At 49.5% G+C, this 25,312-nt stretch overlaps 2 protein-coding genes across 3 annotated transcripts; both read right to left on the bottom strand.

Moving 5' to 3' along the window:
• Window positions 1–738: 738 nt before the first annotated feature.
• EXOSC6 (exosome component 6) lies at window positions 739–3,344 on the bottom strand. Its single transcript, XM_074285974.1, has one exon. It carries the CDS (start codon window positions 1,880–1,882, stop codon window positions 872–874), a length of 1,011 nt encoding a protein of 336 aa, XP_074142075.1. The 5' UTR covers window positions 1,883–3,344; the 3' UTR covers window positions 739–871.
• A 2,352-nt stretch (window positions 3,345–5,696) lies between these two features.
• On the bottom strand, window positions 5,697–24,828 carry AARS1 (alanyl-tRNA synthetase 1). Of its 2 annotated transcripts, none has more exons than XM_074285973.1 (21): window positions 24,680–24,828; window positions 23,531–23,693; window positions 22,334–22,522; window positions 21,913–22,058; window positions 19,006–19,197; window positions 18,052–18,196; window positions 16,954–17,099; window positions 15,826–15,934; window positions 15,576–15,726; window positions 15,126–15,250; window positions 14,827–14,971; window positions 14,088–14,266; window positions 13,680–13,793; window positions 11,215–11,421; window positions 10,749–10,933; window positions 8,684–8,792; window positions 7,407–7,520; window positions 7,205–7,324; window positions 7,032–7,118; window positions 6,454–6,567; window positions 5,697–6,230 (listed from the first exon to the last, which is right to left on the bottom strand). In XM_074285973.1, exons 2-21 carry the CDS (start codon window positions 23,672–23,674, stop codon window positions 6,045–6,047), a joined length of 2,907 nt encoding a protein of 968 aa, XP_074142074.1. In that variant the 5' UTR covers window positions 23,675–23,693; window positions 24,680–24,828; the 3' UTR covers window positions 5,697–6,044. The 2 variants fall into 2 exon arrangements, with proteins under 2 accessions (XP_074142074.1, XP_074142073.1); XM_074285972.1 differs by lacking the exon at window positions 24,680–24,828 and adding an exon at window positions 24,560–24,644.
• Between the last annotated feature and the right edge of the window lie 484 nt (window positions 24,829–25,312).

Here is a 25,312-nt window from a genome sequence, read left to right as displayed (position 1 = left end):
GATGGAGCCCCCCCCTTGGGCAGCTCAGCTCTAAATTCCTTACAGATTTGTGTCTCAGCCACTGGTACCCAGGCCTCTGTAGGGCACCCACCTCTCAGGAGCCACTACCAGGATCCCACCCTTGACCCAACTCCATGTTTTGGGTTCCAAGTAGACCAAATAAAGCCACTCTTGGCAGGGCCGCTTCAGCTCCGTGGCAGAGACCCACCTGCCAGTAACTTCAATAATTGTGACCACTTGAGGGGGAGGGGCCGGGCCCCTGCAGGCGGTCAGGCACTTATCAGAAACTGCCCCCCCACCGAGGTCTCCCCAACAAGAGCACCAGCTTCTGGGGCCCCTCTTCCTTTCCCTGCCTGTCCCAGTCCCAACACCAGGCTCTGGGGGTTTAGAGGCAAGAAGCCCCCGATTTCCCAGAACTAGAGGTCCGAGAGGCAACAGAAAGCAGCTCATCAAATGTCAAAACAATCTTTTAATCAACATATACAGAAATGGCTCCATGGCTCCAAAGGCAACTATCCCCTCAGTTTGTCCAAGGAAGGCACTTATAGGGTGGGGGTCCCGAGGCTGATGCAGGGGATGGGGGTCGCTGGGAATGAGGACAGTGATCACGGCGGGTGCCCCCTCCCTCAGGCCTGGGGGAGGAAAGATGGGTCGGGCCGGAGGGGCTTCGAACCGGTGCGTCGGTGACCTTCAGTGGGTCGGAGCTGCAGCAGGTCAGGGGGAGAAGAGAAACGGGTGGGGTGGGTGGGGCTCCAGAACACTTCTGAACAGGCATTGGTCCATCGCCTGGGGGGAGGGGCAGCTGCCTTTGGTGGGGGGGGAAGGATGGAGTGGCAAGGAGGATGGGTCCCCTCCCTCCAGGTGAGGGCACTCAGGCCTCCAAGTCCTCGGCTGGGCCGGGGGTCACGGCGTCGGCGTTGGCAGCAGCAGTAGCAGCATCAGCCTCGGATGGGGTCCGGGAGGAGACGGAGGAGGCCGCGGCAGCAGCAGCAGCAGCAGCAGCAGCAGCATCGGCAGCTCCGGGCGCGGCGGGGGTCGGGCCTGGGCCCGGGCCCGGCGCGGCCGCCTCCCCCCGACGGCGCGCGGCGCGGAGCAGGCACTGCTGCAGCACGGGGTAGAGGCGCTGGCAGCCCTCGAGGCCCAGGCGCACGGCGGCCGCCCAGCTCTCCGCCTCGCCCGCCTCGCCGCTGCCCAGCAGGCCCGCCACCTGGTTGAGCACGGGCAGCAGCGCCACGGTGATGCCGGCGGCGGCGCGCTCCTCCTCGCGGCGCGTGGGGTCCAGCAGCCAGGCGGCGTCCGGGCCCGGGCCGCGGCTCAGCGCGCAGCCCACCACCACGTCGTACATCTCGACGCCCGCGTCCGCCAGCGCCAGGGAGGCGGCCGTGAGCGCGGCGGCCAGCGCCGAGCCGCCGTCCTCCAGGAGCAGCGCCGACACCTCGAGCTGCGCGCGTGGATAGCGGGCCAGGCGCACGGCGGGCTCCAGCGCCTCCTGCATCGCCAGCGCCAGCTCGCGCTCCTCCGTGCCGCCGCCCGCGCCTCCCGGCCGCCGCCGCCGCGGTCCCGAAAAGGGCGCCCGCCGGAAGTCGCACAGCAGGCGGCCGCCCGCGCCGGCCGCCGCCGCCCCCGCGCGCTCGCCCTCGGCCGGCCGCGGCCCGGACACAGCACACAGCACCTTGGTGCGGCCGGCCTCTAGGTAGGCCGAGCCCTTGGCCTGGCTCAGCAGGCCGGCACGCGCGTACACCGGCCGCAGCCGCGCGGGGTCGCGGGCCCCGGCCGCTCCGGCCTCCCCCTCGTCGTCGTCGTCTTCCTGGCCGGGCAGCGCGTACAGCGAGGGCGGCTGCGACTCCTCGGGCCCGCGGATGCGCCGGTGATCCCCCGGCATGGTTGGGATCGTCGGCGCCGCTTCTGACGCGACCGGCCGATTCCGCAGCTCCGCCTCCGGCGTGGGACCCTCGCCGTTTCCGCCTCACTCGGGAGAGCGCTGCTCCGCGCTGCTGCCCCCTGCTGCCCGGGGTAGAGAACTGCGACGGTCCCGCAGCGCGCAGGCGCCGTGGACTCGGAACGAGACCCGCGAGCGCCTGGGAGAGCGGCGAGCGCGGGCGTGCGCGCGCCTCGGAGGTGGCCGGCGGAGCCCTCGCGGCTGTGCACGCCCCTCGGAGGGTGGCGGCCGGCGCCCTCCATCCACCCCGGGGACGATCCCAGCCCCGCACGTGGCGGCTCGTGGGAAGGGCTCCGCGATCAGAGAAGGCTTTTGGAAGGTGACCTTTGTCCAAGCTTGGAAAGCTCCGCGAGGCCGGGGAGCCAGGTGGAGGCCGTTCTCCCCCTCGGGAGGACCGAACACCGGGCGGGGGAGACTAAGAGCTAACCGCGAAGTGAGGAGACGGCGAGGCAGGTAAAGGGCGCTCCATCCCCCAGCGAGGTGGGCTTGGAGCGTACTCTTCCCTTGTCTGGAAGAGCCCTCCCCCCCGCTATTACCAGGCATTCCCGTCTGTCTGCTTTGTGCGGTGTGACTGGGAGGGCTTCCTCCGCCTCACCGTCCGCCCCTCCGATCTCTGCGCCCCTTAAACGACCTGAGGGATTAATTAGCTCATCTTCAGAGCGGTCCGGGACCAGGTTTCCTGGGTCCACTGATCCAGGGCTCCTCCTCGATCCCTCCTCCTAAACTATCAGACTCCTCCCTTAAGAAGCCCCCGGTTTTATTCCCCTGTAAAAGACGCGTTCCTGGCGACCTCCGCCTGTCCGGAGGAGGACGTTCTCTCCCTCACAGCGCCTTCCCTTTAGCGGTGTTTTCCTTTCCATCTTAAATCGCGCCTTGATGGCTTTTCTCCCTCCTAGTGTGCTGCCTCTTCTGTGATTTAACCCGCCAGGTGACACTGGCCTTTGGGGCATCTAATGGGTTCTTTCAAATCCCCGGAACTCAATTGCTCCCAGATCTGTTTCATATTTACCAGAGAATGGCCACCATGAACTCACCCGGTTTATTTCAAACTAGAAACTGCCACCCTGACATCATCAGAATGTTTTGCTGGATCTTGGAGCATCTAATGGGATTATTGGGGCTTATTGAACAGGCTATAGCAAAGCCTGTGCTTTAGGAAGGGGAAAGAATGAGAAAAGCAGCCGCGGAGGAGGCCTGCAGTAGTCCGGGGGGCCTTGAAAGGAGCTGACGCGGGGGAGAGGCTGTTGAGCAGGGCGGCACTAGCTGGGGGACCCCAGGCAGCTCCCTTGACCTTGTTAATGTTTCATCTGGCAGATGGGATAAAGCACCTACTTCCCAGAGTTAGGAGGAATAAAATCAGGTATTTGTAAAATGGTTTGCAAACCTTAATAAATGCTGCTGGAATCAGACTGGAAAAGCAGGACTCGACTCCCCACTTTTGTTGGGGAAATGTTGTGAGGGAGAAGTCAAGGAGGGCTGGAAGGATAATGTTGCCCACGTAGGGCGGTGATGGTGTTTGGAACAAGGGCCAGTGTCCTGCCTGGGCCGTATTCTCTTGGAGAGCTTCAGCTTTGCCAGTCCATTTCTTGTCCGCCCCTCACACTGGATGCTCCCATCGGATCATTGTTTCTTTCAAGAGTCAGTGCAAGCACGGGCCAAGGAAGGCGGTCTTCCCATCGCACGCCACTTTGTCTGACCCAGATGAATCACTAAGACCTTCTAGGAGCCAGGTGTTGGCCAGCTTCTATCTCTGCATCCCCAGCCCCGACAGTTTGTGGGACATTTAAGTGCTTAATAAATACTTGCTATTTGGTCAAGAGCATAAGCTCCTTGAAGGTGCTATGTATAGTGCTTCCTACATAGTTGCTTCAAGTTTTTTAGTTCATTTATTCACTTATTTACTATTCCCTCAATTGTAGTTTCATCTGTTTTCAAATGTCTCTGGAAGCCTCAGAAGCTCTGGGTTTGAATCTCACCTGAACTATATTGTCTTAGGCAAGTCATTTGAATAACTTCCAACAGCTTCCTCCCTAAAAGGAGGATCCTGCTGCAGTTTCCTCACAACATTAATGCAGTTGAAAAGCATTCTATAAACGGGAGCTTTTCCCCAAGTGACCTTACCTACTTAAAAAACCCCAGAAAAACATTTCAGCATACAAAGGACAGGAAGCTCACATAGAACATTGAGCCTCCTGCTTTCCTGGAGAAACAGGATTTCTTTGAGTGGATACACTTCCAAACCCTTCCATGACTTCTCCCATCTTTATTACTTTAGCTTGAGGAAATTATCTTAATGCCATTTCCTCAGCAGTCACTTTGGTGATGTTCTATCTATCTCATTATCTGTCTTTTCTTGTCTATCAGCTCCATCAGTTTAATCTCCAGTTTTTCCATCTTCCTAAAAAAACCTGGATTTGACCAAAGAGAGTGAAGGGACAAGAATTGGGAACAATTTTTACACTGATGATAAAACAAGTAAAAGGAAAACCACATTGAAAGACCTCAGAACTCAGGGCAATGCAATGACCACTCTGGCTTCAGAGAGCTAGGATGAAGTCGGCATCCCACCTTTTCCTTTTAGCAAACAGGGATGTATTGGGGGGAGGGAACATGCTTTGTATTGATGTGTTTTGCTAAAAGGAAGGGTTTCTATTTGAGGGGGAAGCAAAGAATAGAAAGCTGGTTAGTCATGTATAACAGATATTGGATTGTTTGCCATCTAGAGGACGGGGGGAAGGGAAGTGGGGGAAAATCTGAAACACAAGGCTATGCGAGGATCAATGTCGAAAAATTTTCCATGCATGTTTTGAAAATAAAAAACTTTAAAAAAAAAAAAAAAAAAAGGGCAGCTAAGTGGTATGGTGGATAGAGCACCAGCCCTGAAGTCAGGAAGGACGTGAGTTCAAATCTGGTTTCAGACACATAATGTTCCCTAGCTGTGTGACCCTGGTTAAGTCACATAAAGAAAAAGAAAGTTAAGTTGGTTAGAGTAGTGCAACAAAAAAGTTCAGGACTGGAAACAATATTGTTACTATATTAAATTTAGTACACACTTTTCAATCATTTGGAAGGCCATGATCTCACACAATAACAGCAAGAAATGTGGGATACAACTGTGACAGACTTGGTTCTTCTCAGCAGTTCAGTGATTCAAAGCAATCCCAATAGACTTTGGACAGAAAATGTATCCAGAAAAAGAACTGAGACTGAATGTAAATCAATACATGCTATGTTCACTTCTTTTTTCTGTTGTTTTTTTCTTCCCTCTCTCGGGAGTTTTTTCCTTTTGTTTCAATTTTTCTCTCCCAACAAGATTCATAAAGAAATGAGTATTTACAAAGTCAATATACATATGTAGCCAGAAAAAATAAAAAAAGCCAAAAAAGAAAAAAGTTTTTAGCGCGGGGGTGGAGAGAAAGTACTATTTCATCCTGAGCTCCCTACACACATTTTCCTATCTCCTTTTTCTCCAACCAAACAGCTCTGGGGTCCCAGACTGTACTGCAGGGGAGCCCTCATACCCAAATATGTTCTAAAAGGCTAGCTTCAGGGGCAGCTAGGTGGTGCAGTAGATAGAGCACCAGTCCTGAAGTCAGTAGGACCCAACTTCAAATCTGGCCTCAGGCACTTAACACTTCCTGGCTGTGTGACCCTGGGCAAGTCACTTAACCCCAACTGCCTCAGCAAAATAAAAAAAATAAAATAAAATAAAATAAATAAAAGGCCACCTTGAGACCATGACCACAAGACGCCAACATTCAACGCATGTGGTTCTTTAATTCTGGTACAGCCCTTTTATACCTATTTCCAAAGTAAAGGGTCTCATGGGATGGACAATCAGGTTGGACAGTAGTCTCAGGGCTGGGGAGATTGGGGGATGGAGGGCAACATAGCAGCGGTACAGTCCAGGCTCCTGGGTCGGTAGTGGTTCCAGGCAGGTCCAGGGCCCAAGGGACTAAAGCCCTGAGTCAGGGACAGTTGGGTCCCGGAGAATGCCACAGTTTTTGTTAGGTCGGATGGCTGAGAGGAAGGGATGACTTAAGATGTCTGCAGCATTCCACTTGCTGTGGCGAGGTGAGACACCTGCCAGTGGACACGGCCACACTCAGTTCTTCAGGTCTCCCAGCCGCAGATGGGCAAAGGATGTGGCAAGCCTCAGGGCCTCCTGCAGGCAGCCCACATTCTTGCCTGTGGCCTGTGCCGACACATCTTTGCCACCCCCCTTGCCATCCATCAGTCCTGACACCTGCTGCACCCACTCACTGGCCTTCAGACCCTTGTTGGCTGCATTCTAGAAGAGAAAAAAGGGGACTCAGGGGCCATACTGTAGGAAGAGTCAAGAGCCTGTGGTCTTAGCCCGGTGCCCAGCCATGACCCCAGAGATGCGCAAGTGGCAAACCCCGACACTGTCTGCCACAGCCCAGGATGAGGGGCAGAGGATGGAGGGCCCCCCTTCCCCCCCCCCCCCCCCCGCCAGAGGATGGGGAGCATGGCCTTCTGGCCCCAGGACCCACCTGGGGGACTTGGCACAAGCAGATAATCTTGTTCGCCTCGTTGTCAACAGTGAAAAGCATAGCGGAGGTCTCCGGGGAGTGCGTCTTGAAGAGCTTCAGAGCTTCATTCAGAGCCTGCAGGAACAGCCAGAAGTCAGGAGGTGGGAGGGCGAGGCGCCCCGGGGGGCCCCGCTGCCCCAACATAAGGGTCCTTGGGCTCTGGCCCCTTGTCCTGTCCTGGGCTTTGCCACACAGACCAGGTGTTCTCCTCTGGGCCTTTCAGGTTCTACCAGCTCTATGTCAAAGAGTGACTCCTTTAAATAAACAATGATTAGGCTCTAGGAGTCTCCTCCTGGGCCAGTGTGGCCCAGAGAGCACTGAGATGGCAAGTTTGCACCCCTCAGTCTGGGGGTGACCAGGGCTACAGTGCCCACACTCCTGCCCTCCCAATGTGTCCTAGAGCTCAGTCGAGCATCAGGGAAAGAACACCAGGCCAGGGGAAGGGGCTCTGGAGAGGTCTCTGTGTCCAAGGGGAGAAGGATGACCTGCAGCCACAGCTGCCCAGCTCGGGCATTCGCCCCCGGACCTGAGCGAGTTACCTTGGCTGAAGCACCACTCTCCATCTCCATGATGACCAGGGGCTGATTGGGCTGACTTTCGATGAGCTGTTTGGTCCTCTCCAGCACCTGCAGACCCAACAGCTCAGGCTCAGGAGCCCATAGGGTAGAAGCCTGCGTCCCCCGTCAGACACATGGTCCCTCCCCTGACTCACCCTTTTCTGAACATCTGCTTTGTTGGCCCTATCGAGGTCATCCATAATCTTCTTTAGAGCTTTGAGATTCTCTCTCAACTCATCCTTCTGCCACTGGGGAACCACTGTGGTGGCCAGCAGCTGAAACGAGAGCACTCACGATCAAGATCCCCCTCAAGTTTTCCTCAGCTGTAACTCGAGGGGAGGCCGGGCTGGCTCGTACCTCACCAAAGTCAGAAATTTCCCTCTGGAGGTCCTTGTTTGGAGCTGTCTGGGCCTTCACTTTGGTTTCCAACTCAGACAAAGATGTCTTCAAGCTGTCTGCTTTCCTGAGGGCCTAGAACGGGCAAGGGAGACTTCAGGCAGGCAGACAACCTCGTCCAGCCCCACCAACTCCTAAGATATGCCAACAGGGAGGCTGCCATTGTACACCATGAAAAGCCACTCCAGGGCCAAGAACATATGGACCAAACTGAAGAGGGGACCCCAAAACTCTAAAAATCCTTGAAGGAGAAAATCTCCTTCAACTCTGCCTCAGTGAGGGACCCCACCAAGGGAAATAAAAACAGTCTCATTCTGTTATCTTCTATTCAAATTCCAGCCCAAGCTGAAACCCAGCCAACTTGGGACTCCATCCACGAGTCCCCTTCAGCTTGTAGCCAAAGCTCCTATTATAAAAGAGCTAATCTAAAATCCAAATATGCCATGCTAGGCTATGCCATGCTATGCCAAGGAACCTCTGCCCACCGGATAATATTCTTTCCAGTGCCCCCCTCTCTTTACCCTCACCTATATCCCTAACCAGACTTTGTGCCTCCTGTCAGGATTTCTAACCTTCCCTATAAAAAACCTCTTTTATCAATCTAGGTTTTCGGGTCTGTAAATTCCTTTACAGAGAATCTCTGCGCTGCCAGAAGGGAGTTCCCCAACATTCCCTACCCTTGCACCGAATCCCAAGGGGGTACAGGGGAGCCAAGCCTCTCCATTTGGTTCCCTAAACCCCTAACCTGCCACTAGACCATATCAATTTAACTCCCTGACCACCAGATACCCTAATCTCATTTTGGTTCCCTAAATCTAGATCTTATCATTTGGTTCCCTACTAAAAGGAACTCTATAATCTAAACCTCATCAATACCACGGGGCCACAGGCACCTCTTCAGACACTGGACTGATGTCAGAGGGGTCCCAAGAGCTTGAGAACTATACGGGGCTTTTAATCTGTGAATGGCTCCATCTTTGAAATTAATAGCTGCTAATATTCGTGATACTCTTAGGTTTTCAAAACTGTATATAAGTTATTTTATTTGATCTTCACAATAACCCTATGAGGTCAGTACTGCTATTATTATGCTCATTTTATGAATAAAACTGAGGGAGAATAAGTGACTGCAGGATCACACATTTAGTAAACATCTGGGGCAGGATTTGAACTTTGGTCTTAAGGATTCCAGGTCCAGGGCCCCATGCCCCCAGATGCCTTCGGCCCCTCATGCTCACCTTCTGAGCCTCAGTGCCAGTGACGGCCACGATCCTCCGGATACCCTTGGCGATGGCTTCCTCACTCACAATTACCAAAGCTCCAGCATGACTTGAATTTTGCAAGTGCCTAAAAGAAAACAGCCAGACATGAACGACTCCTCGTGACCATCGCACCTGGCACAGTGGCCAGCACAGGCAGTTCTGCCCATACTTGCTGAACCAAGACCCCATAGCCAGGCATCAAACCCTGGAGGGCCAAAGGTAAGGAAAAGCTGCCCCCCCCCCACCAAGGTAATCATTCACAGCAACTGAGAAACTATTGGTAAATCGAGGAACACAAAGGAAACCGAGTATCACTGTACCATAAGCAGTTCAGAGCCCTGCAAAGTCTTAGGCAGATTCAGAAAGCCATATAATGCAAGTGGAAAGGACCCCCAAAAAGAAATGAAACAATGAGTAATTATGACTTTGGCCCAAAGAAGGGAAGAGCAAATGTCCTTGCATGGCTCTGCTGGGGCTGATATGTTGATGATGCTTTACGCTCTCTTCCCCTGTGCTTTCCTGTGTATCAGGGCAGGAGAGTGAAAAATCTGGAAACAAAAGTTACTGAGCACCAGAAGAAATTAGCTTTAAGACGGCACGTGCTAGTTAAGCAATAACAGAGCAAAGCAGCAGCAGAGCTCAAAATGGGAACCAGGTGAGCCAGCCTTTGGCCCATGGCAGCAACCCAGGAGAGCAGGGAACACCAGGTTCAGCATCATTAGCTCTGGGAGTGCATTCCGGCTCTGCAGCCTAATCTCTTTGTGACCCTGGACTACTTTGTCCTTCCTCCTTTGTGAAATAACAGGACTGGTCCCCAAGGGACTTCCCAAGTGCCAGGGATAGCAAAGTCCCTCAAGATGTGGGGCAGCTTGGCAAGGCTGGCTGTGACCCTCCAATTTTGGGCATCTTCCAATGTGTTTCTATAAAGTTTCCACTGTTTCAAACATGGCAATTCTCTGGCCATCGAGACAGTCATTTTGTGGGCTGCTCTGGGGATGTCTCTGCTTTTCTGCTTTCTATATAATCCTAGAATACTGAAAGGGACCTGAGAAATAATTCTATCCTATCTCCTTTCTTTACAGAGAACACTGCACCCAATGTAGAGCCAGTAAGTGGCAGAACTCAAATCCAATTCTAGATGTTCTAAATCTAAGATCCCACTCAACATTCACTAACCAACATTCAAATGCATGCCAGGGGTAAAGGCATGACCCAACTCTTGAAAATATACAAATATAGGTAGACCTGTGTACTTACTGTTCTGTTAAAAATGCTGGACTGGATAAGGTTATCAGCCAGAAGAGAAGTTCTTAGAGTAATCATTCTGGCGGCCCTCCTAGGAAGGTGCCAGCAGTCCTGCTGGGAGGGGGTGAGGTGGGGGTGTTTTAGGCTCTCTAAAATTCAGAGGCTAGAACTCCCAAGAAGGCTCCAAGCTGCCCACTGAAGCAGAGACAGGTACAGAACAGAAATCCCAGGGAGCTCGGGGCTCTGGCCAGGAGGCCTCATTGAGCCTTGTCATCTGTTCTGTACCTGTTTCTTTCTGAAATAGCCATGACATTTGAGCCATAATTAGTAGAACCAAGGAGCTATCCCCACAGTGTACATGGGGTCTCATTTAGGGGTTTGGAAACCCCACTGCTGACAGGTAGAGCTTTCTAGGGGGAATTTGCTGGAGGTCAGGGAAGAGTACTATTTTCTTCAGGTGCCACCAGATACCTTCAGCCCCTCTGAAATTCAAATATATATATATAAAGCCATGAGATCAGAATCAGTCTAGAGACACCTGTATTCAAATAATTGAATAATGAGTCTCAAACTCTTCTAAAGAATATCATTAGGTCTACTTTTACAGTCACAGATAAACAAGTAGCCAACAGAGAGAGCAAGGTCTGGACACCAGGCCTATGAGCTCCTGCTTGCTCTCTTGGGGATACTGGGGATGGGCCCCTCATGGCTCTCACCTCCCTCGGAGGTTCCTGAAACACGACAGGTTCATGGCAGTTCTGCCCCACCCATCATCAGATTCTCCCAGGATACTCACGTTCCCCCACAGAACTCCACTGAAGTGAGGGAGCCAGCAGGGCCCGAAGGATCATCCAGCAGCTTGGTCACAGGAATGCCAATGGAGACGACGCGCACAGGGTCAGGATAGGTTTCATCAAAAACAGCCCGCAACCCTTGGATGGCTTTGGCCGCTGCCAGGGGGCAATCCTTGGCATACACAGGCTACATGGGGAAGACGAGGCAGAGAGGGAAAAGTGAGAAAATAAAAGGTTTTATGGGGATTCAAAAACATTCCTGAAGGCAAGGCAAGGATGGCAGACAGGGTTACTCTCCAACTCCATCCCCTGGCTGGCCTTGCCTGTCTAAGCCACAGAAAGTCATGGTGGTAGCTCTAGGGGATCAGGTAATCTTTGTGTGGGAGAAATTTAGGGCACCAGGGAATGGGAGGTGGTGGTGTGGGAGTTGGGGCCACAGGGCTAAAGTGCCAGTGGCAGTTCACAGACCTTGGCCGCCTCGATCATGCCATTAGCAATCTTCTCCGTCTCCTTGATCTGCTGGGTAGACATTGCTCCCTTGGCAGTGAAATCAAAGCGGAGGCGGTCTGGAGCCACCAGGGAGCCCCTCTGATCCGCCTCCCCAAGCACAGAGCGCAAGGCGAAGTTCAGGATGTGGGTGGCAGTGTGGTTGCTCATGACAGGCCTCCGTCGGGGCTGTGGGGAAAGGCCACAGGAAAGGCAGGGTCTGAGTCTTCCTCAAGGTTAAGCCAGATTAAAAGAATAAAAGCGCGGGGGTGCCAGCCTTCTCCCCTTCCCCACAACACCAGGAGGAAGCCGTCACTTAAAAGTTCAGATTTACAACAAAGCTGTGATCCAAGACAATGGGCTTGAGATGAAAAATGTCATCCATGTGCAGAGAGAATTACAGAGACTGACCACCTATTTTGGGGGGGGGGGGGGTGAGGGAGAAGGAAAGGAGTGGGTTATTTGCTTTTTCTTCTTTTGGTCTGATTTTTTTGCACAATATGGCAATATGTTTAAAACAATTGCATAGTTAAGGTGTATCAGATTACTTGCTGTCTTGGGGAGGAGGGAGAAAAATCTGAATCACCAAGTCTTACAAAAATAAATGTTGAATGAGATGATTCAGGTCAGTTCCAATGATCTTGTGATGAAGAGAGCCATCTCTGCCCAGAGAGAGGACTGTGGGGACTGAGTGTGGACCACAACATAGCATTTTCACTCTTTTTGTTGTTATTTGCTTGCATTTTGTTTTCTTTCTCATTTTTTTCCTTTTTGATCTGATTTTTCTTGTGCGGCAAGATAACTGCATAAATACTTATTCCTATATTAGATTTAACATATATTGGATTATTTGTCATCTAGGGGAGGTATGGGAGGAAAATTGGGAATGCAAGATTTTGCAAGAGTCAGTGTTGAAAAAATAGCCATGCATATATGTCTTAAAATAAAAATAAAAAAAACTAATAAAAAAAAATGAATGTTGAAAAGTATCTTTACATGTATTTGGAAAAATGAAATACTCCTGAGAGAAAAAAAGTTGGAATTTAGTAAACTTCCATGTTATTTCCTTAATTATAATTAGATTATTATAATTAATTACATCTAGTGTAACAGCATTTATAAAATAATTCATAATTCACTTGTAGCACAACAGAGGAATGGATTTGAAGTCAAGAAGACTTGAATTCAAATCCTCAGACACACAGCAGCTATGGGATACTGGACAGTCCTTGTCTGCCTGCCTGTTTCCTCACCTGAACAATGGGAACAACAACAGCACCTACCTCTAGGAATTGTTATGAAGATCAAAGAAAACAATATTTGAAAAAGCAAGCATTTTTGCTTTTATTTATTAGAATAGAAGGAACTTCTATTCTAATGGGCAGACCACCTAGCTTTAGCTGGCATACAAGACAAATACAACATAGGCAGAAGAGAGCCTGGGGGTGAGAAGGCATCAATAGCCAGGGGGCCCTGGCAAAGTCCCACTGCAGATGACAGCCTGAGATTATGGAGGAGACACAGCCAGTGCAAGGGTGCAGAGATGGGAGATGAGAGGGAGCATCAGGTGTGAGGAGCATGGAGCAGGCCAGGAGGCTCTCCTCCAGGGTTGGAGGAGGGAATTAAAGTATTATAAAAGTGTAATGGCACAAAAGGGTCAGGGTTAAAGAGCTTTAAATGCCCAAGGGAAAAGTACATCATTTACTGAGTGGCAAGTAGGGAGGATGAGTATGAAATGGTCAGGTTGATAGCAGCTATAGAGAGGACAGCATGGACTGAGGGAGAGGAGTCCATTTAGAAGGTGATTGCTATCTGAACACACTGAGAGTGGAGATGTCCAACCATTTTGGACAAGAATCTGAAATTAGACAAATAAAAGCCTGTGCTCTAAGTTTTTACTGGTGGGCATATACCCCAAGGATGTTGCTAATTACAAGAAAGGCCTCCTATACATATTCTGACAGCATTTTTTGAGGTATCAAAGATCAATGAAAAAACAAATGCTCACTGATTTGGGGAATGGCTAAACAAACCCTGGCACTCCAATGCAAAGGCAAAATTTCTCTGCTTCAAGAAACAAGAAATATGATGAATACTGAGAATCAGGGAAAGACTTAAATGTACTGATAAAAAATGAAGTAAGAAGAATGGAAAAACAATATAAATAAAAAAGAACCATGACTAACTGCAAAAATGCTGAATAGAATGGTGCAAAATTGTAATGATCGAATGTGTCTCCAAAGAAAAGATAGAAGACACCTTCCCTTGATTTTTGGTGAGGTTGAGGGAACATTACATAGTGACCGACTGTTTAAGATCCTGAACCCATTAAATCCTTTTTTTTCTTCTTTATGACGAGGGGTGGCTCTCAGGGAGGGGACTGAGAGATGGATACTGCAGGAAATGTATGTGATGTAAAAAATAACAAATTAGCTGATGTCACTCACCTCATCAATAAACAGCCGGACACGATCCCCGACTCTCAGGCTCCCATAGACTGTCCCTATGTGGAGCACATATCCCCCTCGAACCTGAGCATCTTTGACTGTGAATTCAGTTTTCTAAAAAGGGAGAAGAGTAAGATTTAACAAAACAAATGAATAATTGATCAATGAACATCTACAATTAAGAATCAGAAATGGAAAAGGCAATATGTCAAAGCTGAGGAAGCAAACAGAGAAACCAAAACACGAATTCTTTCTTTTCCAGCATGTATGGAAACTGGGGATCCTAGCAGAGGGATTTGATCTTGTGTCTGGTCCCCTGGCCAGCAGCCTCCTCCCCACTGCCACAGACATCTGACATCTGTCAAAGGAGGTCCTATGGTCTAGCTAACAGGAAGCAGTCACACTTACATCCTCACTGCTGTCATCCTCCTTCACCAGGAAGCCCTCATCATAGATCTGCCCTCCTTGCTCAGCATAGAAGCAGGTCTTATCTAGCACCACGCCACACTCTTGGCCAGTGGATACTTCCTCCACAAACATCTTCTCCCTGCGCAGGGCCTGCACCGTGGCCACGGGATTCTCAAACTCTGCAGGACAAGAAGAGAAGGTCAAGAAGTGGCTAGCACACATCACAGCAGCATCTCACTGGACTTATCAGGAGTGCCCTCCTCGTCCTGCCACATTTCTAAGCAGAAACTGGTTAGGCAGACTGGCAAAGAGAAGGAAGGAAGGGCACTGGGAGTCAGGCCTGCTGAGGGCCAACAAGCTCTGCCACCAACTAGCCAAGCAAGTCACCTTCCCTTCTCAGGTAAGATGAGAGCAGCTACAGATCTTCACAGATTTCTTCCAAAGAGAATTCTATACCTGAGGGCTTTGGTCTTGTTTTAAAACTCCAGAAAGTGTAGATAAGTACAGAGATTCTCATTGCTGCCTATATTCTTCAAATTATGCTCATTATCATACTTGCTAAAATTAACAGCCATGTGTTGACTGAAAGACAAAGCCAGCATCCATGCTGGTAATAGCAGATGCAGCTCTAACCCTGTTATATGAGAAACAAAGAAATGGGATCCGGTACAGCCAGAACACCCCCAAAACCATCAAATGAAATCAAAAGGATGGAAAGAGCATAAACACAACAGTATACCATAAGTGCCGCTGGAGTCTGACTGATAATTATATTTCAGGGAATCATCTGTGACCTTGAGACCCTTGACTCGAAGCTCTTCAATGGCATAAATGTCCAGCATGATGTGATCTTCCCCTCCAGCTCCCTTGCCTTGGGACTTTAGCTGGCAAAATAATAAATATGGATCACATGGGACAAATACTAAGTATGCAATCACGTCTACAACTTTAAACTGGCTAAACCTCCCCATCAGGAAACCCCCAAAGAACAGGTTTGGTTTTACAAAGGGAGCCTCCTAATCACCATCCAAATGCTACCTGAGCCAGTTTTCTCTCCTCCTCAAAGCCATTCATATCCACGACCAAGCCTTTCTCCTCAGCAATCAGTCCGGTGAGATCCACTGGAAAACCATATGTATCATAGAGTAGCCATGCTGTGTCGCCTGTGATGAACATGGGCACAAAAGAGTGGGAGTCATATCAGGAAAAATTGATGAGTGAGCTCCTTTTCCCCCCAGAAGAAATGGAAAGTGATAAAACGAATGGAAAAGACTGCCATGGAAGATAGCTGTCTATCTCTGAGTGTGATTCCCATCATGTCCATTTAATTCTCTAGAATTTTTCCTTCTGGGAAAAAAAAAAAAAACCTACCTTTATCCAGTGAGTACTTTAGCCAAAGTGAGACCGATCTCTTAATGGTCATGGAAGCCAAATGTCACTGGTTTGAAAGTGAAGCTTGGATATCAGAAGAAGAAATAGTATTCTCACCTGGGATTGTCTTGCAATCTCCCAAACTTTGTATCTTTCTGTCCAGTATGCGCCGCCCTCTGCTCAAGGTCTTCAGAAACTGTACCTCTTCTTCGTTAATTATGTCCTTCACCATGTCTGGGTCCTTCTTTAGCTCAGGAAAGGCGTCACCCTATCACAGGAGGAACAAAGAGGTGATGTCAGGAGTCTGTGGTGGCCACTGGCTAATGCGGCTCCCCTCAGAAACCTTGCTTTAGGAGAACGAACATACCAATGACTGGACAACCACATCCACGAGGGTAGCAAAGAAACCCCTTTTGGCGTTGAGCTTCTCATGAGAGTATCGAATCGCCCGCCGGAGTATCCGCCTTAGCACATAACTGGGAGAAGACAGAGTCTAATCAAGTACTCAGAGATGCTCTAAGTCAGATTGTTTCTAGGAGCTCATCTGGAAACTCAGCTCAACAATTCAAGTGACCTTTTTACCCATTCCAAGATATTTTCCCAGGTCATTTCTACTCCCTCTACCACTGACATATTTATAAATAAGCACAACGACAGGTTGAAGGCAGGTAGTGCAACAATGGCCACCCTGCCTGCAAACCAAGCGAACTCAAATGACCACTGAAGGAAAATTAGAGAGTCCAGGCAATACTATCCATATTATTACACCAGCACCTCTTGGTTCTGCAAGGAAACTTTCTGAGACTTCAAGTCATAATCCAAAGCCAATTCCTTTGGTTTCCAAGCACTCATTATCACTTAAATGGGTTTCTCCTATAACTAAGTCTCCTCTAGACATTTTACATTGATGATTCTCATAATTACTACAAGCCCTCACCTCTTTTCCTAAACTTCCAGAATTGCATAGACATCTCAATCACAACATGCGCAAATGAATTCACCATCTTTCCCCCTAATCCCCCTCCCCCTTCCAAAGGTACTTTCCAGGTTTCCAAGTTCACACTGTATCATCCTCAACTCCTTATTCTCTCCCTCCTTACACAATCTCTGGTACGTTCCCCCCTTGTATTTCTGCACTAACCACTGCCTCAAGCTTCTGTCCACTCCTGTCTATCTTTGACTCAGCTTCCAAAATTACCTTAAGCTTCAGGCCTGGACATGTCACTCCCCTACTCAAACTAAAACTAAAATTGGGAAACCTAAAAATCAATTACTTATACATTATTTATACATTATATATGCCAGCACTATGCTCTGGATTCAAAGACAAAAATAGGTTGGCTAGAAAAAAAATAAAATCCTATTACTTTGTACTCAACAGATATGGAGATCTAACTGGCAGGGAATCTTTTGAGACTTGCACAAATTCTTCTCCTTCCCCTTGGTGTCAAAGCACCAGCCTGGTAAAGAGCTATTCAGGCCACCATGGGCTTACCCTCGCCCTGTATTGTCAGGTCGGCCCCCATCGGCCAGGGCCACCGTGAGGGTACGTGCATGGTCAGCCAGCACCCGGTACGCCATATCTATCCCATCTACATCATCAGCTCCAACTTGCCCTGTGTACTGCCGAACACCAGTGCCCTGTAAGAAAAACATAGCAAAGTAGTTCTGAAAGGAAGGTGCCAACGAGCCTTGAGAAGACTTGGGAGAAATCATGGTTTCCTTCATGTAGCTGTTGATTGTGATGTGGAAAAGGAATGAGATTTGTTTGGCCCTAGCTATTGTCCGAAGCAGTAGCTATGGGACACAGGCTCACTTCTTCTGAATGGCTTCAAAGTAAGGGACGAAGCAGGACCAAGGTGGACGCTGCAAAGAGGCCACGTATGATGGGAAGACAAACATCCAACAATTAGGGGGTGTCCTAGTGTGGGTGGTCTGCCCTCACTAGGGGTCCTCAAGTAGAGTAAGGATGGACATCTGTCCATTATGTTATGATAGGGATTTCTTTGGACTCTTTGTTCTGTCATTTCAGTTGTGTCCAACTCTCTGTGACCCCATTCTGGGGTTTTCTTGGCAAAGATGTTTGATTAGTTGGCCATTTCCCCCTTACTTTACAGATGAGGAAACTGAGGCTAACAGAGAGAAGTGACTTGCTCAGGGTCACCCAGTTAGGAAGTGTCTGAGGCTGGACTTGAACTCAGCAAAATGAGTCTTCCTGACTCCCAGCCCAGAACTCTCTGCACCATGGGGGCCATTGGCTGCCCACTTTGGGTCAGCTTGGATGAAATGGCTGCTAAGGAACCCTTCAACCCAAATTGTAAATCCCAGACATGAGACAATTCACAAGCTAACATGCTTGATGATGCTCCTGACTCCTGCCCTAAGTCATCGGGCCCTGACCCCTCCAGAGCTGGACAGGAAAGGGAGCGCACATAGGGTACCAGATAGATATCTTTCCCTTTTTCCACCTCTCAGCACAGGGGTTTGCACACAGTAGGAGCTTAATAAACTGTTGGTGAATGAATGAATCTCTGACTACACTGTTAAGCCCTAGCTATTGTCCGAAGCAGTAGCTATGGTCACAGGCTCATACCTTCTGAATGGCTTCAAAGTAGGGGACGAACAGGTCTGTATCGTAGTTGGACATCTTGTTCTGTAACACGGACACCAGCCGTTCCAAACCCATTCCTGTATCAATGCTTTTCTTGGGAAGGGGTTTCAGGCTGCCATCAGTTTCCCTGCATGATTCAGAGAAAATCCAACATGAGCCAGGGGATTCAGGCTGGGGTCATCCAAGTCCTTGGCCTTTGAAAAACAAACTGTGATTACTTGTTTTTCCACAATAGAAACAGAACTGAGATAAAATAAGGTTCTAAAAAGTTAGTTTTAAAATAGCAGGCTTAAGTCAAAAATGAGATTTCAGGGGAAACTTATGAATTTTTCTGGACCTAAAGCAGAATTTGGTTCACAACATGATAAGGAGTCATCACTAAGATAAGAATATCCCAATTAAAAAAATTCAGATCTGACCTTTTTTGGGGGGAGGGAGGAGAGCAGAAAAACATAATAAAATGAAAAGTCTCTCCTCCAAAGGGACAGTTCCATTCCTTTAGTGCTTTTCCCATGTTAGGGTCATCATCCACAAAGAGAAGGCTTCAGCTCATGAAAACTCCCGGACAGTAACAGTGACCATCCTCTTCTTTCTGGGTCTGCCTTTCCCCCTCTTGGTGAATTATGAAAGAAAGACCCTACGTAACTTAAACGGTGGGGGCCAGATTTTTTATTTTTTTGCTCCAGACACTTCCTACCTGGACCTCCCTTTCTCAATACAGATTGCTTTCTGCTTTGCAACTTCCAAACCTAGAGAACTGCCTGGGGCAGTGAGAAGTAAAGGGATTTTGCTGAGGGTTACACAGTCCTGTAAGTCAGAAGCAAAACTCAAACCTAGGTCTCCCTGGCCCTCTGTCTCTAACCCTGCCATGCCTTAGATTGCAAACACCTAGACTTCCTGACATGCTCCAGTGAAAGAAAGTAGGCAGCACATCACCTGTTGAATTGGATGAACACCAGATTCCAAATCTCCAGGACGTTGGGGTCATCCTGATTGACAAGATGTGCAGCATCACGGCCACCAATCCGGTCGTAGTGGATTTCACTGCAAGGCCCGCAGGGGCCGGTGTCTCCCATTTCCCAGAAGTTATCTTTCATGTTGCCAGGAAGAATTTTGCTGTCATCTAGCCTGCCCAAAGAATCCAGAATCAGAGATGTAGGCACACTGACCTAACTCAGGTCTGTGCAGTAATTAATAAGAGTCTCTGCTCCTCAGGAAGGCACGGGCTCCTGATCCCACTACTGTAATGGCCCCCCGAGGTCCTAATTAGGCAAGGCCCCAATGAGGGCCAAGTCCTATGGGAGATGCCTGCTTCATACGTGGGGCAGGTAGGTACAGCTGAGACTCGGCTCCCTAAAGAGAGAAGCCTTGGATAGGTGAAGGGGTCAGGGAGCTGGACAGAGGCAGCCATGACCAAGTTGATCCTGAATGAAGTGCTCTGAAAACAGAGGTGAGGAGGGAGAGATTTCCAAGCCTGGAAAAGCTTGAGCTGGTGCTGCTGGGAGCTGGGTGGAGGTGAATGAGAGCGCTGAGCTGGGAAGCAGAAAGACCAGAGGGGATGAATGCCTGAACTCGCATTTTGATAGTGTAGTAAAGAGTAAAAGACATATTGACATATTTAAAATGAAATGAGGTGTGGAATGGAAAGTTGGAGGGAGAGAACACAAATGCTTGTTAAATGAAAAATAAATATTTTTTAAAAAGAGAATCAAAACATTGACTCTTTTTAATGACTTGGCCAATGATTTCTCTAAGATAATCCCTAAATTTTCACCTCCAGCTCTGATCTTACTATGTTTCACTTTTGCATTTCCACTTAAAACATTACAGTCAAATTTAACATACCCAGAGCTAAAATAATCCTTCCTTAAATTAGTCATTCTTTAAATCTCTCAGGCTATAAAACTTCAGAAGTAATTACTTTTCCCCTTTGCACCACCTTTTATATTCTTAAAGCTCTGTATGACAGGGCAGGAATACCTGATAAAGTGGTTAAATACTTCATCCAAGTTCATGCAGCTCAGAACCAGAACTCGTCTATTGTGTCTTCATCTCCTCACCCATAAGATATGACCCAAAGAGATCATCTTCCCCTCACAGCCTTCCATTCGTTCAGGCTGCTATGTTCTCCCATACCCAGGATGCCTTCTCTTTTCTTCAAATGCTATCAATCCTTCATAACCCAATTCAAATCACACCTACTCCACCATCACTGTTTCTCCTTTTCTGAGCTCACAAAGAAATCAGAGTCTGCATGTCACAAGTTAGCCCTTAATGTACTATCTTCTCTAGTTCTCCAGCTGTTTTATGAATGCTAATTCTCTTCCAAAAGTTGCTTTCTCACATCTCTTTCACCCCAATCCTGGGTTTGCTCAATGAATGCCTGTTGACTGAGTAAAACATCTGATGATTGCTCCCCTTCTGCTCCTTTCAGCATCAGCTCATTTTCACCTTCCTCCCAGAGAGCTTCAAATTCCCTCAAAATGGCCCTTACAGGCACCAGGAATCCTTTCCCCATCCTTTGTTCCTAATCCTCAAACTATGTGCTCACATTAAAGCAATCCTGTCAGTTGGAAATGGGGGTAGGATGGAGAGGTGTGGCAATTAAACAATTATGTCCTGTGTAATTTCCTAGTAAATGCTCCTACTGCTTCCCTACTGGTCACCTCTCCCTTACCAGGGGCTCTAAGGCTTGGGAAGGGAAAGGTGGGACTGGAGAGAGGAGCTAACTTTCCATACCCTCCCACAGTCCTGGGTGAGACTGATGGCGGCAGATTGGGACAGCACAGCTGGCTTTCATCTGCTTTACTTCCCCAGACCTCTTCTGACTCCCTAAGGAATTGCTTCTTTCTGAAGGTATTGGAATGCTTTTAATAAAAGGGCTGTTTGAACCCTTGGAATCTAAGTCATCTATCAGGTACCATTGTACCAATACAAGTGGATCCTCCTGCCCTAAAGGCCATTGGAAAACCTGAGGGGGATGAAGGGAAGGAGGAATGGGGATAGAGGGCAAATCCCTTAGTTTCTTAGTACCTCTGTTTCTGTCTGTAAAAGGAAAAAACAAAACAAACAAACAAACAAAAACAAACAGACACACAAAAAACAAAATCCTCTCTCTTTTTACCAGGCCAATGTGAAGATAAAGGAGAATGTGATAGTGTTGAGAAGAATGAGAAAAACTGACACTGCGAAGCTGGGATTTAGGACTGTGTGTGTGTGTGTGTGTGTGTGTGTGTGTGTGTGTGTGTGTGTGAGAGAGAGAGAGACAGAGAGAGAGACAGAGACAGAGAGAGAGAGAGAGACAGAGAGAGGAAGAGAGACAGAAAGAACTGCTCTCTGCTCTGGTCCCCACTTCAAAGGAAGTACCAATGAAATTAGTGGCCTAGACAAAAAAAAAAAAAAAAAAAAAAAAAATGCAGCCACACAAGATCTTCTTCAAGTGTTTAGCCCTTCACAAACAGGCTGTTGATTGTCTAGATAAACAGGATTACAAAGTAGGGAAGACAGGATTTAATGGAAGTTATAGTATGTTTTAATGGCAGTTTTTTGGGAGGGGGTAGGGGGAGTTCTTCTACTCTCTTTCCCTATTCTTCCTTGATACCTTTATTTTCACACAGGACAAATTGATTTTGTATCAAAAACTAACAAGAGAGTATTAAGCAATAAGCAAGCAAGGTGTGTTCCAAGGGACAAAGATGGTGAATTCCCGACTCAAAGCATGAAACAAACTGACCAAGGTGACGTAAGAGAAATGGGATAAATACCAACAAAATATAGTGATTCTTTGGATGAAAAAGTACTTCGCACTCATTTATACTCTGGATTACTTGCATATACTCCTACCCCAAATTCTGCCAGATCTGCTTGCATTCTAAGTCTGGTTCTAAACCAGCTGCTTCATTTCCTCCAAAGTAGGTGACATACAGTCTGTTTACTGGGATGCCAAACTCCTGGGTAAGAAGTTCCAAGGCCATCTTACAGGCAAGTTCCTGCATAAAACACAAGGAGAGTTAACGGAACTAACCATTTTGTGTTGATAAAATAACATAACAATCAAGTCAAGAGCCACCCCCCCACCCTCCAGACATAGAGGCAGCCAGCATTCCAAAGTCATTAATGTTCAAGGTGGAACATTATAAGAAACCCATGTGAGAAACCAGAGGTTATGAAATACAGGCTTCTTAAGATGCTTTTTTCTATGGTGAAAACAAGGGACTCTTTTAATCCAGAAAACCATTTTGTTCAAAAGCATGACATGGTTTACCTTAAAATAATCCCCAAAAGACCAGGAGCCCAACATCTCAAAGAAGGTGTGGTGATAAACATCCTTTCCCACATCATCCAGGTCATTGTGCTTGCCCCCAGCTCGGATACACTTCTGGGTGTTGGCAGCTCTGTTCAACTTGGCCATGGGGTGAGAGGGATCGATTGTGTTAAGGAAGATGGGCTTGAACTGGAGAAAAAAAGGGGAGAACTTTCAACTTCAGAAACTACTTAAGACCTGTACCTCAAAAGTAGAGTTAAACATAGCAGGCTCACACACATACTTGAAAATGTTGCTCTTTATCCAGAGTCCCAACGGCTGTGGGAAAAGAAAAAGTCAGCGGATAACAGGAAATGTTTCTATAAGATTAGGGCAGAGAAACTGTCCCATTCCTCCAGATAAGGAATGGTCTGTGGAAAAAGAAAATTCGGGCAGCTAGGTGTCGCAGTGGTTAGGGTAACAGCCCTGAAGTCAGGAGGATCTGAGTTCAAATCTCAGGCACTTAACACTTCCTGGCTGTGTGACCCTGGGCAAGTCACTTAACCCCAATGGCCTCTCTAAAAACAAAACTGTGAAGGGGGAGAGGGGGAGACAGGGGAGGGGGAGAGGGGAGACAAGGAGGGGGGGAGAGGGAGGAGACTAGGGAAGGGGGAGGGGGGAGAGGAGGAGATGAGGGAAGGGGGAGAAGGGAGATGGGGGAGGGGGGAGAGGGAGGAGATGAGGGAGGGGAGAGGGGAAGGGAGGGAGAGAGAGGGGAGAGGGAGGAGAAACACTCTAGGCCAAATCACTTTTTCAGCTCTCTGTTTTCTCAACTAAGAGTTGAAGGTTCTGAACTAGACGGTGTCTCTGAGCTTTGAATATAGGATCCTGTTCTCCTGTGGAGAAAACCTCTAATGATCCAACTTCTCCAAGTGGGAATTATAACGGAGCCCGGGACTGGCAGCTGTCGCCGCAGGGCACTGGCGGATGGCGGTAAAGCCGTCCTGGAGGGTCCTAATGCATGGACAAGGAAGTTCCTAAGCCCTGCAGCTCTTTGAGAGTATCAAAGCAGATGTTAACTGAAAGTGATTAGCACCTAGGGAGCACTATGTGAATGCAGGAGATCTAGAAGGAAAAGTCTACATTTCTCTCCCAAGAACCGGACTGTGCCCTAGCTTTGACTTTCTCTTGCCTCTCACCACTTCCTGCGGGCCCTACCTGGTTCATGCCGGCATTGGCAAAAAGAAGCGTGGGGTCGTCCAGGGGAATCGTGGCAGAGGAATGGACGTAGGTGTGCTGGTTTCTCTTGAAGAAATCAATGAAGCGCCGCCGGATTTCACTGGCAGTTAATGTTGACTCCATCTTGGGAAATCTCTCCAAGCTGGCCAGGGATAGAGACACAAAGTTAAGAAAGGGCCGCTACCCCGGAGTCTCCAGGAGGAAATGCTAATCGGCATCAGAATCAGTGAGGAGCGCCCGAAGCGTAGAGCTCCTCAGTCATCCTTCCTTCCAACTCTCCGAGTGCGGCGGAATTTGGGGGAAACTTTCTGAGTGACGGGACTGTGTATGATGCAGACTGGGGCTCGGGGTCCCTCCCAGCACAATGAGAAGCCTCAGACACGAGGCAAGGGAAGGCGCTGGGAGCACAGTCACGAGAGAAAAGAGGAGGAAGGTTCAGCAGTCATTCACCCCTGGGAGTCATTCCGGGTCAGCACCTCCTGTACCAAGGCCTGCCTCGCGGGAGGGATGGTGACACAGAAACACAAAATGTCTATGAAAGAAAAGTCGGAGAAAACACGAGGATTGGGCCGGCGTCCCCCATTCCTGCGCAGCGCGGGCTCCGACCCTGGCGAGCCCAAGCTCAGCTTCCCGGGGACCAAACCCACTCGGCAGGCGGTCACGTGGCCAACTCTCCAGGGGGATGGTCCACGAGGCGAGGAAGGTGCTTTCTCCCAGAGCGGTGGAATTATAAAAAACCCCACAGATAAAACCAAGCACAGAAAAACCTCAGTTCTCCTCCGTTCGTTCCCCGGGGGTGCTGAAAGCTCAGTGACCCTGGGCAGGTGTAGACAGGGAGCCCCTCACTCATCCTCACTCCCTCCTCCCGCCCTCACAGAGAAGGGAGAGGCCGCAGAGTCCAGAAAGAAGCCTCGTCCCACCCGCGGCCGACCGGCCCGACCCCCGGAGGAGGCCCGCGGCCCCGGCCGCCGCCGCTTCCACTGCCGGGGCGCCTCCAGGACGCCGTACCTCGCATCCGGCTCCCCGGTCTCGGGGGACACTGCAGGGTTCGCACCCCTCTCCGACCCCGACCCGCTCCCTCCTCCCCGGCGCCCCCGCCACTCCCTCCCGCCGCCACGAGGCCGTTACCTGAGCCGGACCAAGGCTGTCGTATCCTTCAGTTCAGGATCAGCCGGACTCCACACAAGCCTAGCCAGCTGCCCAGCCCGTGTTCCAATCGCAGCGAGAGGACAGAGAGCGAAGGTGCGGCAGCCGAAGCACGGCGAGCGCCGATTGGTTCTCTGCCCCGCCAGTCAATCTCCGGCAGCCGCAGCTGCCCAGTACCGCGGCAAGCGCGAGACATCTAAGCTGGCTGATGCAATGGCGCCGAAAGCGGAGGGGCGGGGTCTGTCACGTGACGCGTACTCCAACTGGCCGGGCGATCCAGGCCGCCATTTTCTTTTGACGAGAGATGAGACTCAAAGAGCTTTGACCTCGTTCGATGCTGGACGCTGGTGCTCCAAGTCCAGTGACTGGCCAGAATACGGTTGTCCTGACCTTGCGTGGTCATGCTTTGGGGACGTTGGCGAGAGGCAACGGATAAAGACCCTGAGCTGGGTCTGTGGAAAGGGTGCCAGTTTGAGGCCTTGGGCCAGGCCTTGAGGCCCCGGTGGGGGAGGGTCCCGGCTGGCCAGAGCCGAGTGTCAGAGCCCCGGGGGACGGGGCTGTGGATATAGGTCAAGTGTCTGCTCCCCCAAATCTCTCGGTGTCTACAGGCGGGTG

The sequence above is a fragment of the Sminthopsis crassicaudata genome, chromosome 2 (assembly GCF_048593235.1).
Source record: "Sminthopsis crassicaudata isolate SCR6 chromosome 2, ASM4859323v1, whole genome shotgun sequence".
NCBI lineage: Eukaryota > Metazoa > Chordata > Mammalia > Dasyuromorphia > Dasyuridae > Sminthopsis > Sminthopsis crassicaudata.
The sequence above is the reverse complement of the archived record's forward strand: the minus strand, read 5'-3'. Positions and strand labels throughout refer to the sequence as shown.